This window comes from Silurus meridionalis, chromosome 2 (genome assembly GCF_014805685.1).
Source record: "Silurus meridionalis isolate SWU-2019-XX chromosome 2, ASM1480568v1, whole genome shotgun sequence".
In the NCBI taxonomy this organism is placed as follows: Eukaryota; Metazoa; Chordata; class Actinopteri; order Siluriformes; family Siluridae; genus Silurus; species Silurus meridionalis.
The window spans coordinates 1,248,632-1,268,631 of record NC_060885.1 but is presented as its reverse complement, the minus strand read 5'-3'; the positions used below and the strand labels follow the sequence as shown (position 1 = coordinate 1,268,631).

The following is a 20,000-nucleotide window of genomic DNA, read 5'->3' as shown; positions in this document are numbered from 1 at the left end:
TCATGGACTCGGTATCCCCCCCATACCTTTGTGAAGCTCGAGCGCCGGGAGCTCAGATGAGAGGATCAGGATGTTGTGGGTTCTCCAGGAGCTTCACTCACACGTTTCCGGAGCGGTGTGTGTCCTCTAGAGCTCATGAAACAGTCACGGAGAAAGTGTGTGTGTGTGTGTGTGTGTGTGTGTGTGTGTGTGTGTGTGTGTGCGTGCTGCAGTCAGGACAAAGCGGATAAATAAAATAAATAAAATCCAGTGCTGACGATGATGAAGATGAAGGTAACGAGGGTGAAGATGCAGACAGAAGGCGAAGGAACGATGAGCGCGCGCCGTGTCTCTGCACCCGGCTACACGCGCGCGCATACGCACGCCTTGCTCTGGCTTTCCTCTAAAGCCACGCCTACTGCGACGCCCCGCCCCAGCTCGCCCCGCCCCCAAGCACACGTCTGACACTCTGAGGAAGCGACTGTGGGAAGATCCCGCTCTGGGATTGGTCCAAGAAAGAGATCTGCCCTGTGATTGGTCAGTTTTCAGGGCGCACATGCAGGCGTGCTGACTTGCTGTGGAATCTCAAAAAGGTCACACGCACGTGTCTCCTGTCAAATTATTATTTGGTTTTATATAAACCCAGTCATTACTGTTACACAGGTCAGGTGACTCTCAGTATCTCAAGTCTGGAGGAATGAGGAGGTTTGTGTTATGAAGGACATCCAGAGTAAAACATGAGAAAAATCAAATACACGGATCAGGAATCAGAACTTCATAGCGGATCGGTCGAGGCCCGGGTTACCAACAACCACCACAGGTATCATTAACCACAGGGTACTGGTGTAAACTGGGCTTCTGTTGGCTGAAGGTGGAGAAGGAGAGGAGAAAGCAGATTGAGAGGACTGGGGGGTATGGAGATGATGATCGGCTGTGGTGACCCCTAAAGGGAGAATCTGAAAGTGAAGAAGAAGAAGATAAACTTGAATGTAATTAAAATATTTTTGAAAAAATTGTTTGAGATGTGCGTTTTTTATCCCCTTCTCCATCAGTCAGGAATTACATTTCATTTCCTTCTCAAACTCCTCACCTCTTCTCGAAAGAAAATACATCAATAATTAAACCACATTCCATCAAAACATTTGCAGGTTTTATTTTCAAAACCGTCAAACAGATGAGTTTTAATGTTTTTGCAAGATTTATTCAGAGCTGTTTACACTCTAAGGCTTTCAGAACACCTGAGGGGTGTTTACCAGAGGCCCCCTGAGTCACCTGAGGGGTGTTCACCTGAGTCACCTGAGGGGTGTTTACCTGAGGCACCTGAGGCCCCTGAGGGGTGTTCACCTGAGTCACCTGAGGGGTGTTCACCTGAGGCCCCTGAGGGGTGTTCACCTGAGTCACCTGAGGGGTGTTCACCTGAGGCCCCTGAGTCACCTGAGGGGTGTTCACCTGAGGCCCCTGAGTCACCTGAGGGGTGTTCACCTGAGGCCCCTGAGGGGTGTTTACCTGAGTCACCTGAGGGGTGTTCACCTGAGGCCCCTGAGTCACCTGAGGGGTGTTCACCTGAGGCCCCTGAGGGGTGTTCACCTGAGTCACCTGAGGGGTGTTTACCTGAGGCACCTGAGGCCCCTGAGGGGTGTTCACCTGAGTCACCTGAGGGGTGTTTACCTGAGGGACCTGAGGCCCCTGAGGGGTGTTCACCTGAGTCACCTGAGGGGTGTTCACCTGAGGCATCTGAGGGGTGTTCACCTGAGGCACCTGAGGGGTGTTCACCCGAGGCACCTGAGTCACCTGAAGGGTGTTCTGAGGGGTGTTCTGTTGAGAAATAGGACCCTTTGGGCTTTTCAAAACAGTCCCGTTCCAGTATAGCATGCTGTAACTGCTGTAAGAGCTGTGATTGGTTAGATTATAGCGTGCTGTTCTACATTATCGGTTCACTTTCCGACTTTATTATAGAATCAATTTTAGTGTTTAAAAAAATTTACATAAAATCTTACATTTTTATAAACATCAACAACCTGATTACTGTATCATGACACTGAGAAAATTATAGAAACAGATAGAAACAAAACGTGTAAAAGGCTGCTGATTAGTCAATTCCTAAACAGCTTCTGCTCTGTGATTGGTCAGGGTTCTGTAAATGCGTTAGGATGCCAGGATGCGAATGTAGCTAGCTAACATAGTGTAAGGTTTTTCATTTTAAAACACAGAAACTTCAGAAACAAGTTTTAGCTCGACGCTCGAGGTTGTTAATGAAGATGTCGACCAATCAGACAAAACATCTTGTTACAGCCCCACGTGTAACGAGGCAGATATATTACACAGCCGGTGTGGAAGTTGATGTGTTGGAAGAAGGAAAAATGGGTGAGTGTGTGGGGATCTGAGTGACTTTAACAAGTGACAAACTGTAATGTCTAAAAACCTGAGCCAAAGCATCAAAGCAGTAGATGTTGGATTTATCCCAGTATGCAGGAGAACCAGTGAACCAGTGACAAAAACATGGATCTCTGTGTTCTGTTACACTGCAGAAAAAGAGAAGGAACTGTTTAAGGAAGTTTTGAGTTCAAATTCCCCAGATCTCATTCCGATCAAGCTTCTGTGGGACATACCAGACAAACATGGAAGGAGACTTCACCTCACAGGACTTACAGTATCTGCTGCTGACATCTTGGTGCCAGATACCACACACCTTCAGAGGTTTTTTGGAGTCCAGGCTGAGGAACATCACAGCTGGTTTGGAAGCATGGGGAGAAACTCCACACTTTCAGACTGGTCAATTAGAACAGGACGAAGCTGTCGACTGTGTGGTTTAGTGACAGAGGACCGTGTGAAAACAACAAAATCCCACTTTATTATCAGGACAATGCTCTTCTTTATGATGCAGACACACACACACACACACACACACACACACACACACACACACACAGCATTATAATAGAGCACTGTGTTCAGTCACTTTATTTACAGTAGGTTATTATTCGTCATGTAAATTAGCATCAATTCTCGCGTTACTCCTCCATTGTGTTTCATTACTGAAATAAAGTCACAAATGTTCACAAATTTTTATTTACAAATAAACAACTTAAGAGCTGAAAGACCTGCATTATGTCTCAGTGCTGGACCACAGCGTCTACAGAAACATCTGCAATGTTTTACCATATTTATATATTTAAACAAAATTATAGAACATAATAAAGCTGGAGCATCTGTATTACACTATCATGTCCAACACACACACACACACACACACACACACACACACACACACACACACACACACACACACACACACACACACACACACACACAATACATATAGCTGTATTATAATAACAGTGTACAGTATTGGGCGAATAATGGTGTATTTGTAAGCCGAGTTCGCCCCCTGGTGGACACAAACGGACTTACAGTTCTCAGGAAGCTGCTGTAAAACCATCACACAGTCAAATAAAAAAATTCCAACTTGATACGTTTCTAAAAATCTCTGTTACACTGCACAAACCTCACCCATGAATTAAGTCCTAGTTCTCTAAAGTAAAAACAGAGCAAAACATCTAATAAGAATGTTCATCCCAAATCCAGTGGGAGACTCTGAGCTTTACTACGAAGAACCAACTGTAGAAACATTTGAAGGCCATTCCGAAATGTTTCAGACAGTAGCAATGGAAGAATATGTCCTGGTCTAATGAATCAGATTTTCTTGGCTGTGAGGGCATGGCTCACCTGGGGAAGAGACAGCATCAGGACACACTACGGAAAAAGGACAAGCTGGTGAAGGCAGTGTGATTCTCTGGGTGATGTTCTGCTTGGAAACCTTGGGACCTGGTGTTTTCTTGTGGATGTTAGTTTGATATTACAAAACACCTCCTAAACACTGCTCCAGACAAAGCTGAGGCCTCCAAATTCTCCAGATCTCAATCTGATTAAGCATCTGTAGAAAATGCTGGAAGCTTTATAGGTGGTGGCTCCACCTTACAACTCCTCAACATTCATTACAGTTCCATCAGTGTTGAGGTTTTGTGATGATGCTTACATGCAGAACTGTTCATACAAACGGAGGTCCTGAGCACATTGTAGCAGAATGATGATATTATTTACAGTCCAAATTCAATGCAATTCAATTCATTTTTATTTGTATAACGCTTTCAACAATGAACATTGTCTCAAAGCAGCTTTACACAGATAATGTGGTGATTAAATGTAAATATGTTCTTTGTAAGTAAGTTTGTCCCTGATGAGCAACTGTGGCAAGGAAAAACTCCCCGAGATGGCAAAGGAAGAAACCTTAAGAGGAACCAGACTCAAGAGGGAACCCATCCTCATCTGGGTTGCACCAAATGTCCATTTGAAGCATATATGCAAAGTTGCGGGGTACAGTGATGATGATCAGAAGCAAACTGCACTCCCGAGTCAGTGCAGCAGACCGCCGACACCGACTACAGTCCAATCCGTCCTCAAAAGCACCCATTCTACGTTCTAATTATATGGAACCACCCAAGGTGTTGATGAGAGACCGTCCCGAGCTGCACAGAAGTGTGAAGATCCATGGAGGGGAGAGGGGCAGGAACAGTGGTCACTGGAGCCTCAGGAGCATGTTTAACTCGACCGAAAGAGAGAGAGAGAGAGAGAGAGAGGGTGACGGGAAGAGAAGGATATGGATTATTAAGTGTAACTATTGGTGTATGAAAGTTAATGTCACTGTGCAGTTTGGACTCCGGCAAGACTCGCTATGGCAGCATAACTAAAAGGGAGAACCAGAAGGTAACACAGACATGAGGGATCTCTGGGATAAGAGACGACCCACCACACCACCGTTCAACAAACCTGAGTGAACGTGTGAATGTGAGGGGACGACAGCATACAAATATACCAGTTCACCAAACACTCTATATCCATGTTCCCTCCAGATCTGAGCCTTTACCTAAGAAAAATCTACTGATAAAAGGCTTGACTAAATAAATACGTTTTCAACCTCGACTTGAACACTGAGACTGTGTCCGAGTCCCGAACACTGATTGGAAGGCTGTTCCATAACTGTGGGGCTTTATAAGAGAAAGATCTGCCCCCTAATCCATCTGCCAAATCCATCCTCAAACGAAGAAAAGGGTGTTTGTCGACTCTGCCTGCATCACCACTATCTTAAATAAAGCTCACATTTGGATCCTCCGTTGTCACGCTCATACAGCCTGTTACATTTATCAGGAATCAGGAATTTATTGCACCACCCTGTGTTTGGGAGGCTGCATAGTAGCTCTTTCTCTTGTGGGTTTAGAGCCCCAGCCACTTTGTTTAGAGATTTTTGTGTATATCGTAGTAATCTGATCCCCAAGTCAAATTCCCCCACCCCCAAAGTCTCTTCGTCTTAAAGCCTTTGGCCATGTTTTTCCGAGGAACGTTTAGAGAAAAGAAGCTTTTAATTTCCTGACAGGTCAAGAAAAGCCCAAAAAATGCTGGGTTCGTTCAGCGACCAATAGAGAGAGGTCACTGTATTTGCCTGCTGGTGTTTAAGAAACATCCATACTTTAAAAAGACTGATAAAAAGAGGGCATTCCAAAAAGGACAGTTCATCAAGAAGAGTGGCATCAAGTCTCAGTCCACTTACTCTGTGAGCTTTGGGTGTCTTTTAGGAACTTTGAAATGAACTGGAGGTGGTGTGTTGCTCCTCTGCTGGCCAGGTTAATGACCTCCCTCTTCTTTATGTAGGAATAGAACACTTTGAGGGGTCCAGTGCAGAAGTTGACAATTTAGCTTTGAATCTTTTGAAGAAGTCCAGCAGGTGGGTCTATGCAAGCGAGTAGGAACTTCACGAACCATCTAGAGACGCACCAGTGCCAATTGGATCCCACTTCATGTGGAGTTTGGACACTGGACCTCCTGGAGTGTTTAAAGTCTCTGGCATGGAGAAGCTGGTGTTGGATCTGTGATGTTCTCAGATGTTGAGCTATTTTATGAGTTGCTCAGTAGCTCCTAGTTTTATCACCATAAAGACTGTAAAAGGCTTTAGAAAGATCATCACTCATAATCACACACTCCAGTGCTCATGTTAGTTCTCACTCTCCAGTGTTCTGTAGTGTGTAAAGACTATAATCACACTCTTGATGTCACCCAAATGAGGATGAGGTTCTGCTTTTGAGTCTGGTTCCTCTCAAGGTTTCTTCCTCATAACATCTGAGGGAGTTTTCTCCATGGTCTCCATGGTGCTCATCAGGGATAAATGCACACCATTCACCTTCACTGTTCACTGGTCCCCCATCTCCCACTGGTCCCTCATCTCCCACCTTATTAATATGTCATTTATCTCCTCTACTGTACCTGTGTCACTTAAGACTGCTGCTGTTACTCCCATACTCAAAAAGACTAATCTGGACCCGGCAGACTTATTCAACTGCCGCCCTATTTCCAACCTGCCATTTGTATCGAAGATCATGGAAAAGGCTGTGGCCTCTCAGCTGCAGTCAGTCCTAGCTGGTAACAACCTCTTCGATATTTTTTAATCTGGTTCCCGCCAAGGGCATAGCACGGAAACTGCGCTAGTAAAGGTTGTTAATGATCTTTTACTCACTGGAGACTAAGGTAGTTTCTCTATACTTCTGTTATTAGACCTCAGCTCTGCCTTTGATACTGTCTGTCATAAGATCTTACTTTCCCGCTTAGCGGAATTTGGCATATCAGGCTCTGCATTATCCTGGTTTTCCTCTTATCTCACGGGCAGGCAATATCACATCTCCATACACAATTCCAAATCTCCAAGTCTTACTTAAACAGGGTGTCCCACAGGGCTCTGTTCTTGGCCCACTACTATTCATTCTGTACATTCAGCCGCTTGGCAACATCATTCGTCGACATGGTTTTAGTTATAATTGTTATGCTGATGATATTCAGTTATATACTGCTTGTCAACCAGATTCTCCTAATGTAAAATCCTCACTCTCCTCTTGTGTTAGCGAGTTAAAACAATGGCTACACTCAAATTTTCTTAGCCTGAATCTGGGAAAAACCGACATTCTGATAACTGGTCCCCCATCTCTAATAAAAAACAACTCTGTGGACTTTAGTCTTGATCTGGATGCTACTACGATTTTCCCCTCAGCTACTGTTAGAAATGTAGGTATTATACTCGACCCCTCACTATCCTTTGATGCCCATATTCGCAGCCTCTCTAAAACGTCTTTTTTTTCATCTGCAACGCATTGTCAAACTGCAACCTTTTATCTGCAGAAATGATGCAGAAACATTAGTGCATGCTCTGATTACGTCCCGTCTCGACTACTGCAATTCACTCTTCTCTGGTTTATCAGCTCACTCAATCTCACATTTACAGTACATACAAAACTCGGCTGCCAGAATGTTAACCTCCAATAAAAAATCTGCCCACATTACCCCTATATTATTTGATCTTCACTGGCTTCCAGTCTCATCTCGCATAAAATATAAAATCATACTGCTCACTTATAAGGCACTAAATGCTCCCCCCCCCATCTTTCCTCCTCCACGATCACTCTGGTCTTCAAATTCTGAACTTCTATGTGTTCCTAGATACCGTCTATGCTCTGCGGGTGGCAGATCCTTTTCTGTCATTGCTCCAACACTATGGAACTCCTTACCCACTGCACTCAGAACCATCACCACTTTGACTGAATTTAAATCAAGGCTTAAGCCCCACCTTTTCAACCTCCACTTAAAGTAAATGCATATGTAGTAGGAGTCCTTCATTTTTCTGAAATGTGGTGTATGTTTCATGTACCATGTAAAGTTCTATCTCTTGTACTGTATGTTTTTGTGTATAGTGCTGTCTTCTGTTATTATCTCATGCAGCTGCATGTGATCCTTCGTCCTGGGCAAATGTCCGACGAATATGTATATGTATGTTACACTATATATCATCTGAAATACTGTACCTTGTAAAGCGTCCTTGAGCTTGGCAAAGGCGCTATATAAATTAAACATATTATTATTACTGTTAATTCTGTAAAGCTGCTTTGAGACCGTGTCTGTTGTGAAAAGTGAAACAGAAATAAACTTGACTTGAATTAATGTCCTTCACACACAACATTGTTAAGCTGATCTCTCTCATCTGGCTTTGCTTAAATATACAGCTGTGTATCATCAGCATAGCAATGGAAGCGAATCCCATGTTTATGAATAATTTTACCCAGAGGCAAGAGATATAAAGAGAAAATCAGTGGGCCTAAGACAGATCCTTGAGGAACACCAAACTTTACCTCAGAGAGTGTGGAGAACTCACCATTTACATCAACAAACTGATACCAGTCTGATAAGACCTGAGCCAGGAGAGAGATGTTCCCTTTATTCCAACAACGTTCTCAAGCCTAAAATCAGGATAGTGTGATCTCTTCGCAATGATGAGGCCGAAATCCTGAATGATACATTTCATAAATGTTGTTCCTCAGTAGATGTGAGCAGAACTGCTGTGCTACAACCTTTTCTAAAATCTTGGAGATAAAGGGGAGGTTTGATATTGGTCTGTAGTTGGACAGCTGACAGGGTGAAGGTAAGGTTTCTTAATTAGGGGGTTGATAACTGCAGTTTGAAGGATTTAGGTACAAAACCAGTGCTAATGGAAGAGTTTATTATTTTTAAACGGGTTTAATTCCCTCTGGAATGATCTGTTTGAGGAAACTTGTATAGCTTGAGGCTATTTAAAATACTGTTAATTTGGTTTGACACCATTTACGTTGTAATTTTCGAGTAATCTGTTTTAAGGTGTGCGTATGATCATTATACCACCGTGCTGTTGTAATGTAGATCCTGAGATCTGTGTACACATGCAGACAAGAGAACGCTTCTTCATATCACACATTCACATTATTCACATCTAAGGTGAAAGCCAAGGATCGAAATCAGAACATCAGTGTTAAGACAACATACACACACACACACACACACACACACACACACACACACACGCACGCACACGCACACACACGCACACGCGCACGCACACACAAAATCAGAAGGCATTAACATGGGAACTGGATGATGTAAGTAAAGAAGAATTTGAGAGAAGTATCATAGTAAAGCATCAACACAGCTTCAGCAGAAGATTAGAGCTTCAAACAACTAGAACCTCCATCCAGGCATTCATGTAGCCTCATTACAGCATCATAAGAGCTTCATAAAAGCTTAAAGCCTCAGTAAAGCTTGTTACACCTCCAAAGGGCTTTACTAGCGTTTCATTACAGCTTTAACACTTCGTTAGAGCTTTTTGCACTTTAATTAGAACTTCGTTGGACTTTATTAGCGCCTCATTAGCACTTCAAGTGACCTGTGTATATATTTATTTCTACACTGTGATGATTTGCTCAAACACACTAATTTTACTAACAAATTAAACACAACACTTTTCTTGCTGATCAGTGGGTTAAACACATATTTATTGTTAGCAACATTAGCATTTAAACAGAACTCTAATTTATTCACAGTTCAATTTTCTGTACGTATCTTACAGACGAGTTTCTGTTCTCCAAATGTACAAATACACGGGGAAGCTCCAGCGTGCTTTCAGCTCACAATTACAGCAACCTCACGCCTGACACTGGAACCTTCACTGATAGCAACATTAGCATCATTTAACTGGATGTCAATTTAAATATATTTAGTTTAGCTCCAAATGGTAACGTTGCTAGCAATGAACGAATGCAAATATGCAAATTAATTTATGCTAATGTACAATTGCTAGCACTTAGCAATTATAAAGTAGTAAGATATTTGTTATTTATCCGAATTATATTTGATTGATTTGAAACTGCTAATGTTGCTAATGAGTGAATGAAAAAGGGCAGATAGCAGCATTTCCTGATTGGTGGCTACGCTACTCGTTAGCAGCACCAGCTTCGTGGAACTATTCTCCGCTAACAATGATTAAGTGAATGAATTAAAAAAAAATAAAGGAAATACTCAGCAGGTAGCATGCTATTTGGTAGCTATTAGATTCCAGTCACTGTTAGCCACATTAGCTTTTTTAATGAGCCGTTTCATTAAACATTGTTCTAAGAAAAAAAACGAACCAACATGGCGGTGAAGCGACATCGCTAACAGAAAGTCAACAGATAAAAGATAAAAATTAACAGGATTCTGCGGCAAGAAGTTGGAGCTCATCTCATTAGTGTCGGGATTAAAACTTCTTTATTTCCCTGAAATCTACTCAGTCTCTCCATCATCTTCTTCATCTTCTTCATCATCATCTTCATCAGACTGGTCCCTGGCATCCAGATCATCCTCATCCTCAATCTGCGGAGAGACAGACGCATTCGTTAATCCTGACAAGCTCACTTGGACAAGGGCAGAAATGGAGGAAAGAGCTGACAGAGATGGGGCAGAGGTTAAAGGCAGGGCAGGGGTTAGAGGCAAGGCAGAGGTAAGAGGCAGGACAGAGACAAGAGGCAGGACAGAGACAGGAGTGTGGTAAGAGGCAAGAGGGAGGAAAGACAGAGATAAGAGGTAAAACAGAAAAGAGGCAGGACAGAGGTAAGAGACAGGAGCAGTAAATAATGCAGATGTGTTCACCGTCTCTCCGAGGTTTTTAAGTCTCTGTTTCAGGGAGAAGATCTTCTGGTCCTGATCTGCGAGGAGCACCAGCAGGTCGTCCTGCTCCTTTTTCGACTCGCTCACTTCCTGCTGCAGTTTAGATTTCTCTGTCTGCAGGATCGCTACCGTGCTGTTAGCCTCTGCTAACTCCTTCTCCAACTGTGCCCTGCTCTCCGAGTGAGACCGGACCTCCTCCTGAATCACACACACACACACACACACACACACGGAACAGAAATTAAACAATGAACACAAGAGAAAACGAATAAAGGTGTGTGTGTTTGAGAAACAGACCTGCAGTCGATGTGTTTCTGCTGTCTGTGTGGATAATCTCTGCTCCAGCTCACTGAGTTTCACTATTTCTGCTTCACTGCCAGAACCCGACTGAGACAAAAAACAGTGTAAGATAAGATTAACCTTTCTTGGTATTGGTGTGTAATGGTGAGTAGCGGTGTGTATTGGCGAGTAGCGGTGTGTATTGGTGAGTAGCGGTGTGTAAAGCAGAGTAGCGGTGTGTAAAGCAGAGTAGCGGTGTGTGATGGTGAGTAGCGGTGTGTAATGGTGAGTAGTGGTGTGTAATGGTGAGTAGCGGTGTGTAATGGTGAGTAGTGGTGTGTAATGGTGAGTAGCGGTGTGTAATGGTTGAGTAGCGGTGTGTATTGGTGAGTAGCGGTGTGTGGATGGTTGAGTAGCGGTGTGTGGATGGTTGAGTAGCGGTGTGTGGATGGTTGAGTAGCGGTGTGTATGGTTGAGTAGCGTGTGTAAAGGAGTAGCGGTGTGTAAAGGAGAGTAGCGGTTTGTATTGTGAGTAGCGGTGTGTATTGGTGAGTAGCGGTGTGTATTGGTGAGTAGCGGTGAGTAGCGGTGTGTATAGGAGAGTGGCAGTGTGTATAGGAGAGTGGCAGTGTGTATGGTTGAGTAGCGGTGTGTATGGTTGAGTAGCGGTGTGTATGGTTGAGTTGTGTATGGTTGAGTAGCGGTGTGTATGGTTGAGTAGCGGTGTGTAATGGTGAGTAGCGGTGTGTATGGTTGAGTAGCGGTGTGTATGGTTGAGTAGCGGTGTGTATGGTTGAGTAGCGGTGTGTAATGGTGAGTAGCGGTGTGTATGGTTGAGTAGCGGTGTGTATTGGTAAGTAGCGGTGTGTATTGGTAAGTAGCGGTGTGTAATGGAGAGTAGCGGTGTGTATGGTTGAGTAGCGGTGTGTAAAGGAGAGTAGCGGTTTGTATAGGAGAGTAGCGGTGTGTATTGGTGAGTAGCGGTGTGTATGGTTGAGTAGTGGTGTGTAAAGAAGAGTAGCGGTGTGTATGGTTGAGTAGCGGTGTGTAAAGGAGAGTAGCGGTTTGTATAGGAGAGTAGCGGTGTGTATTGGTGAGTAGCGGTGTGTATTGGTGAGTAGTGGTGTGTAAAGAAGAGTAGCGGTGTGTATGGTTGAGTAGCGGTGTGTAAAGGAGAGTAGCGGTGTGTATTGGAGAGTAGCGGTGTATGGTTGAGTAGCTGTGTATGGTTGAGTAGCGTGTGTGTATGGTTGAGTTGTGTATGGTTGAGTAGCGGTGTGTATGGTTGAGTAGCGGTGTGTATGGGTGAGTAGCGGTGTGTAATGGAGAGTAGCGGTGTGTAAAGGAGAGTAGCGGTGTATTGGTGAGTAGTGGTGTGTAAAGGAGAGTAGCGGTGTGTAATGGTGAGTAGCGGTGTAAAGGAGAGTAGCGGTGTGTAAAGGAGAGTAGCGGTTTGTATAGGAGAGTAGCGGTGTGTAAAGGAGAGTACCGTGTGTATTGGTGAGTAACGGTGTGTATGGTTGAGTAGCGGTGTGTGGATGGTTGAGTAGCGGTGTGTGGATGGTTGAGTAGCGGTGTGTATTGGTGAGTAGCAGTGTGTAAAGGAGAGTAGCGGTTTGTATTGTGAGTAGCGGTGTGTATTGGTGAGTAGCGGTGTGTATTGGTGAGTAGCGGTGAGTAGCGGTGTGTATAGGAGAGTGGCAGTGTGTATAGGAGAGTGGCAGTGTGTATGGTTGAGTAGCGGTGTGTATGGTTGAGTAGCGGTGTGTATGGTTGAGTTGTGTATGGTTGAGTAGCGGTGTGTATGGTTGAGTAGCGGTGTGTAATGGTGAGTAGCGGTGTGTATGGTTGAGTAGCGGTGTGTATGGTTGAGTAGCGGTGTGTATGGTTGAGTAGCGGTGTGTAATGGTGAGTAGCGGTGTGTATGGTTGAGTAGCGGTGTGTATTGGTAAATAGCGGTGTGTATTGGTAAGTAGCGGTGTGTAATGGAGAGTAGCGGTGTGTATGGTTGAGTAGCGGTGTGTAAAGGAGAGTAGCGGTTTGTATAGGAGAGTAGCGGTGTGTATTGGTGAGTAGCGGTGTGTATGGTTGAGTAGTGGTGTGTAAAGAAGAGTAGCGGTGTGTATGGTTGAGTAGCGGTGTGTAAAGGAGAGTAGCGGTTTGTATAGGAGAGTAGCGGTGTGTATTGGTGAGTAGCGGTGTGTATTGGTGAGTAGTGGTGTGTAAAGAAGAGTAGCGGTGTGTATGGTTGAGTAGCGGTGTGTATTGGAGAGTAGCGTGTATTGGTGAATAGCGGTGTGTATTGGAGAGTAGCGTGTGTATGGTTGAGTAGCGGTGTGTATGGTTGAGTAGCAGTGTGTATGGTTGAGTAGCGGTGTGTATGGGTGAGTAGCGTGTGTAATGGTGAGTAGTGTGTAAAGGAGAGTAGCGTGTGTACTTGTTAGTAGCGGTGTGTAAAGGAGAGTAGCGTGTATTGGTGAGTAGTGTGTAAAGGAGAGTAGCGGTGTGTAAAGGAGAGTAGCGGTGTGTAAAGGAGAGTACCGTGTGTAAAGGAGAGTACCGTGTGTATTGGTGAGTAACGGTGTGTATGGTTGAGTAGCGGTGTGTGGATGGTTGAGTAGCGGTGTGTGGATGGGTGAGTAGCAGTGTGTAAGGAGAGTAGCAGTGTGTAAAGGAGAGTAGCGGTTTGTATTGTGAGTAGCGGTGTATTGGTGAGTAGCGGTGTGTATTGGTGAGTAGCGGTGAGTAGCGGTGTGTATAGGAGAGTGGCAGTGTGTATTGGTGAGTAGCGGTGTGTATGGTTGAGTAGCGGTGTGTATGGTTGAGTAGCGGTGTGTATGGTTGAGTAGCGGTGTGTATGGTTGAGTAGCGGTGTGTATGGTTGAGTAAGCGGTGTGTATGGTTGAGTAGCGGTGTGTATGGTGAGTAGCGGTGTGTAATGGTGAGTAGCGGTGTGTAATGGTGAGTAGCGGTGTGTATGGTTGAGTAGCGGTGTGTATTGGTAAGTAGCGGTGTGTAATGGAGAGTAGCGGTGTGTAATGGAGAGTAGCGGTGTGTATGGTTGAGTAGCGGTGTGTAAAGGAGAGTAGCGGTTTGTATAGGAGAGTAGCGGTGTGTATTGGTGAGTAGCGGTGTGTATGGTTGAGTAGTGGTGTGTAAAGAAGAGTAGCGGTGTGTATGGTTGAGTAGCGGTGTGTAAAGGAGAGTAGCGGTTTGTATAGGAGAGTAGCGGTGTGTATTGGTGAGTAGCGGTGTGTATTGGTGAGTAGTGGTGTGTAAAGAAGAGTAGCGGTGTGTATGGTTGAGTAGCGGTTTGTATAGGAGAGTAGCGGTGTGTATTGGTGAGTAGCGTGTGTATTGGTGAGTAGTGGTGTGTAAAGAAGAGTAGCGGTGTGTATGGTTGAGTAGCGGTGTGTAAAGGAGAGTAGCAGTGTGTAAAGGAGAGTAGCGGCGTGTATTGGAGAGTAGCGTGTATGGTTGAGTAGTGGTGTGTAATGGTTGAGTAGCGTGTGTATGGTTGAGTAGCGTGTGTATGGTTGAGTAGCAGTGTGTATGGTTGAGTAGCGGTGTGTATGGGTGAGTAGCGTGTGTGTATTGGTGAGTAGCGGTGTAAAGGAGAGTAGCGGTGTGTAAAGGAGAGTAGCGTGTGTACTTGTTAGTAGCGGTGTGTAAAGGAGAGTAGCGGTGTGTATTGGTGAGTAGTGGTGTGTAAAGGAGAGTAGCGGTGTGTAAAGGAGAGTAGTGTGTAAAGGAGAGTACCGTGTGTAAAGGAGTAGCGGTGTGTATTGGTGAGTAGTGTGTGTATGGTTGAGTAGCGGTGTGTATGGTTGAGTAGCGGTGTGTATTGGTGAGTAACGGTGTGTATTGGTGAGTAGCGGTGTGTATTGGAGAGTAGTGGTGTGTAATGGAGAGTAGCGTGTGTATTGGAGAGTAGCGGTGTGTATTGGAGAGTAGTGGTGTGTATTGGTGAATAGCGGTGTGTATGGGTGAGTAACGGTGTGAATAGCGAATAATAGTAATAATAATGAAACATTGCTGCAAGCAGCGATGGCGGGCCCTCGCACATTTGTGTATCGCTATACGGTGCCTCCCAGAAAACAATGCACGGTGGGCAAGTGCATCAAGTGGGTAAATATCAGTGGACTATTGTATGTTGTTACTGACCTATTTGGGGACTGTGGGTAAAAGAAACCCCACATTTAAAACAAACGGGGGCGCTAGTGAGACACTTAAGAGACACACACTTGTCCGACTTTTTTGTCCACACCTAACAGCCGACAAATGTGATGTATGTGTCAAATTTCAAGTTAATCTTAACATGCCAAAAGCCTTAAATATGCCTCAAATTAAAGTTAAGTTTGACGCGTTGCCATGAGAACAGCGTTCGAGATATCAAAAATCACATTGCAGTTTATCATCTACAATGTCTCGCATCATGTTGCTTAAGTTTGGTGTCAATCGCATGAATATTCTAGGAGGAGTATTTAAAAGTTCACCGCATGCACTTATAAAACAACCCAACATGGCCGACTTCCTGTTGGGCGGAGCTAATAGGTTTGATTGTGAAAGTTGTTCGGTCTATGAGATCTATATGCATACCAACTCTTGTACATGTGCGTACATGTTTGCCCAATTTGTGCACCGATCATTTTTTTTGCATTACAGGGGGCGCTACAGAGCCCTACTGCCACGTCTGTGCCTAATCTCCGGTGTTTTTGAGCATGTTAAGGCACTCAAAGTGCATGCCAAGTGCTTAATTACGCCTGAAAATGAAAGTAAAGTTTGACGCGTTGCTATGGGAACAGCGTTTGATATATCAAAAATTCCTCCTCAATTTATCATCTACAATGTCTCGGCATCATGTTGACCACTTTTGGTGTCAATCGCATAAATATCCTGGGAGGAGTATTTAAAAGTTCACCACATGCAACTGTCAAAAAATCCACCTTTTGTGACTGACACACTTCCTGGCGCCTGTTGGTGCGATCGGAATCCTTGTCCGAACATATACACAGCATGTCATCCAAATAAGACATTTTTTGCTTTAGATATTAGACACTAACTTTTTCACTGAATTCGCCATAAATTTGTCGCCTCGCCACGGCAGCACCGTTCAAAATATCAAAAAGTTGAAAGTTGTTCGGGTCGATGAGATCTATATGCATACCAACTCTCTTACATGTGTGTACATGTTTGCCCCATCTGTGCACCGATATTTGTTTTTGCATTACAGGGGGCGCTACAGAGCCCTATTGCCACGCCTATGTTCCAGTCTTCGACCGGTCCTAATGGCAGACGATTTTGACGTCTGTGTCAAATCTCCGGTGTTTTCGAGCATGTTAAGACACACAAAGTGCATGCCAAATGCTTAAATATGCCTGAAATAAAAGTAAAGTTTGAGGCGTTGCCATGGGAACGGTGTTCAAGATATCAAAAATCCCTTCGCAATTTATCATCTACAATGTCTCGGCATCATGTTGACCACGTTTGGTGTCAATCGCATAAATATCCTGGAAGGAGTATTTAAAAGTTCACCACATGCAACTGTCAAAAAATCCACCTTTTGTGACTGACACACTTCCTGGCGCCTGTTGGTGGCGCTATGTCCGAGATTCACAATAGGCACATCGATGCGATCGGAATCCTTGGCGAACATACACACCGCTTGTCGTCCGAATAACACATTTTTTACTCTAGATATTAAACACTTCCTGTTCTCCAAATTCGCCATAAATTTGTCGCCTCGCCATGGCAGCACCGTTCGAAATATCAAAAATCCCTTCGCAATTTAGCAAGTCCAATGTCTCGCCATCATGTTCGCCACGTTTGATGTCAATCGCATGAATTCCCTAGGAGGAGTATTTAAAAGTTCACCGCATGCACTTATAAAACAAACCAAAATGGCTGACTTCCTGTTGGGCGTAGCTCATAGTTTAGAGGGCGAAAGTTGTTCGGCTCGATGAGGTCTATATGCGTACCAACTCTCGTACATGTGTGTACATAATTGCCCGATCTGTGCACGAATGTTTGTTTTTTAATTACAGGGGGTGCCACAGAGCCCCCCCTGCCACGCCTGTATACCAGCCTTTCTAAGGCCCTAGTGACAAAGGACTCTGACGTGTGTGCCAAATTTCAAGAGTTTTCGAGTATGGTAAGGGACCTCTAATGACCAATGTGTGTAAAAAATAAAAAAAATTAAAAAATTAAAAAAAATAATAAATTCTAAGGAAAACAATAGGGCTTCGCACCTCTGGTGCAGGCCATTCTGGCCTGCTCCTCGGTGCTCGGGCCCTAAATATAGCTGCAAGCAGCGATGGCGGGCCCTCGCACATTTGTGTATCGCTATACGGTGCCTCCCAGAAAACAATGCACGGTGGGCAAGTGCATCAAGTGGGTAAATATCAGTGGACTATTTTATGTTGTTACTGACCTATTTGGGGACTGTGGGTAAAAGAAACCCCACATTTAAAACAAACGGGGGCGCTAGTGAGACACTTAAGAGACACACTCTTGTCCGACCTTTTTGTCCTCACCTAACAGCCGACAAATGTGATGTATGTGTCAAATTTCAAGTTAATCTTAGCATGCCAAAAGCCTTAAATATGCCTCAAATTAAAGTTAAGTTTGACGCGTTGCCATGAGAACAGCGTTCGAGATATCAAAAATCACTTTGCAAATTATCATCTACAATGTCTCGCCATCGCATGAATATCCTAGGAGGAGTATTTAAAAGTTCACCACATGCAACTGTCAAAAAATCCACCTTTTGTGACTGACACACTTCCTGGCGCCTGTTGGTGGCGCTATGTCCAAGATTCACAATAGGCACACCGATGCAATCGGAATCCTTGGCAGAACATATACACAGCGTGTCATCTGAATAAGACATTTTTGCTTTAGATATTAGACACTTCCTGTTTCTCTGAATTCGCCATAAATTTGTCGCCTCGCCATGGCAGCACCGTTCAAAATATAAAAAAATCCCTTCACAATTTAGCAAGTGCAATGTCTCGCATCATGTTCACCATGTTTGATGTCAATCGCATGAATTCTAGGAGGAGTATTTAAAAGTTCACCACATGCACTTTTGAAACCATCCAAAATGGCCGACTTACTGTTGGGCGGAGCTAATAGGTTTGATTGTGAAAGTTGTTCGGGTCGATGAGATCTATATGCCTACCAACTCTCGTTCATGTGCGTACATGTTTGCCTGATCTGTGCACCAATATTTGTTTTTACATTACAGGGGGCGCTACAGAGCCCTATTGCCACGCCTATGTTCCAGCCTTTGACCGGTCCTAATGGCAGACGACTTTGACGTCTGTGCCAAATATCCGGTGTTTTTGAGCATGTTAAGGCACACAAAGTGCATGCCAAATGCTTAAATACGCCTGAAAATGAAAGTAAAGTTTGAGGCGTTGCCATGGGAACGGCGTTCGAGATATTAAAAATTCCTTCGCAATTTATTATCTACAATGTCTCAGCATCATGTTGACCACGTTTGGTGTCAATCGCATAAATATCCTGGGAGGAGTATTTAAAAGTTCACCACATGCAACTGTCAAAAAATCCACCTTTTGTGACTGACACACTTCCTGGCGCCTGTTGGTGGCGCTATGTCCGAGATTCACAATAGGCACATCGATGCGATCGGAATCCTTGGCAGAACATATACACAGCGTGTCATCTGAATAAGACATTTTTTTGCTTTAGATATTAAACACTTCCTGTTCCCCGAATTTGTCGCCTCGCCATGGCAGCACCGTTCAAAATATCAAAAATCCCTTCGCAATTTAGCAAGTGCAATGTCTCGCATCATGTTCGCCACGCTTTGATGTCAATCGCATGAATTCCCTAGGAGGAGTATTTAAAAGTTCACCGCATGCACTTATAAAACAAACCAAAATGGCTGACTTCCTGTTGGGCGTAGCTCATAGTTTAGAGGGCGAAAGTTGTTCGGCTCGATGAGATCTATATGCGTACCAACTCTCGTACATGTGCGAACATAATTGCCCGATCTGTGCACGAATGTTTGGTTTTGAATTACAGGGGGCGCTACAGAGCCCCCCTGCCACGCCTGTATACCAGCCTTTCTAAGGCCCTAGTGACAAAGGACTCTGACGTGTGCCAAATTTCAAGAGTTTTCGAGTATGTTAAGGAACCCCAAATTGCCAATGTGTGTAAAAAAAATAAAAAAAAATAAATAAATAAATTCTAAGGAAAACAATAGGGCTTCGCACCTCTGGTGCAGGCCATTCTGGCCTGCTCCTCGGTGCTCGGGCCCTAATAATAGTGTGCGATGGTGTGTAATGGAGAGTGATGATGTGTGATGGTGTGTAATGGTGAATAATAGTGTGTAATGGTGTGTGATGGTGTGTAAAGGTGAGTAAAGTCTGCATGTGTGCTGTAAATGTTTGTGTATCAGTGCTCACTGTGGTTTGGATTCTCCGCTGCAGCGCGTGTCTTTCACTCTGCAGCTGAGAGATTTCAGCCTGCTGACTCTGAACTTGCACTCGCAGGGCCTCTACTTCCTGTAGAACCAAATACATGAACTTAGTACTCCCCACACACACACACACGAAAAGAAACACAGACACCGATAGAGGCAAAGAGACAGAGACAGACAGACAATGAGTGAGAGGTGTCGCTTGTACCTTTAGTAGTTTTGTGTTGTCTGATGCAGGTGCTGATCCTTCTGATGTCTGAGCTACTTCTGATTTCTGCGCACACACACACACACACACACACACACACACACACACGAAAGTACAAACAAAAAAAGCATTAAAATAGCATTAAAGTGCATCATTAGAAGACCGTACAAAACTTTCACACACACACACACACACACACACACACACACACACACACACACACACACACACACACAGATATACTGACCAGGCTGGTGATGAGTGTGTCCTTCTCAGTGAGTTGTGTCTGCAGCAGTGTGTGTTGTGTGCGTAACTCCTCCAGCTCCACTCTGAGGGCAGTGAGCTCCTCTACCTGAACACCATTTACCTGAACATCACCCTGAGACCCTGCACCGTCTTTGCCTACACACACACACACACACACACACACACACACACACACAGTCTGAAAAAACATTCAGAATACTGAACGATACACATAGATTCTGGAACAATACACTTCCTCTAAGTGCTTGAGATCGAGAGTGTTGTAAAGTTGCA

General features: G+C 44.3%; 2 protein-coding genes across 2 annotated transcripts in view; both read right to left on the bottom strand.

The window, feature by feature from the left end:
- Positions 1-382, bottom strand: part of coro2aa (coronin 2Aa) — a 44,919-nt gene extending 44,537 nt beyond the window's left edge. The window contains exon 1 of the mRNA XM_046835443.1: positions 27-382. The gene's annotated coding sequence lies outside the window, so the exon portion shown is untranslated. The remainder of the gene's footprint in view (positions 1-26) is intronic.
- Positions 383-9,349: 8,967 nt separating this feature from the next.
- The window catches only part of uso1 (USO1 vesicle transport factor), a 35,212-nt gene continuing 24,561 nt past the window's right edge, over positions 9,350-20,000 (bottom strand). The window contains exons 20-25 of the mRNA XM_046871226.1: positions 19,708-19,862; positions 19,461-19,526; positions 19,239-19,337; positions 10,825-10,914; positions 10,510-10,725; positions 9,350-10,233 (exon numbers count right to left, since the gene is read on the bottom strand). Of these exons, the coding sequence (XP_046727182.1) occupies positions 10,144-10,233; positions 10,510-10,725; positions 10,825-10,914; positions 19,239-19,337; positions 19,461-19,526; positions 19,708-19,862 (716 nt within the window). The 3' untranslated portion in view covers positions 9,350-10,143. The remainder of the gene's footprint in view (positions 10,234-10,509; positions 10,726-10,824; positions 10,915-19,238; positions 19,338-19,460; positions 19,527-19,707; positions 19,863-20,000) is intronic.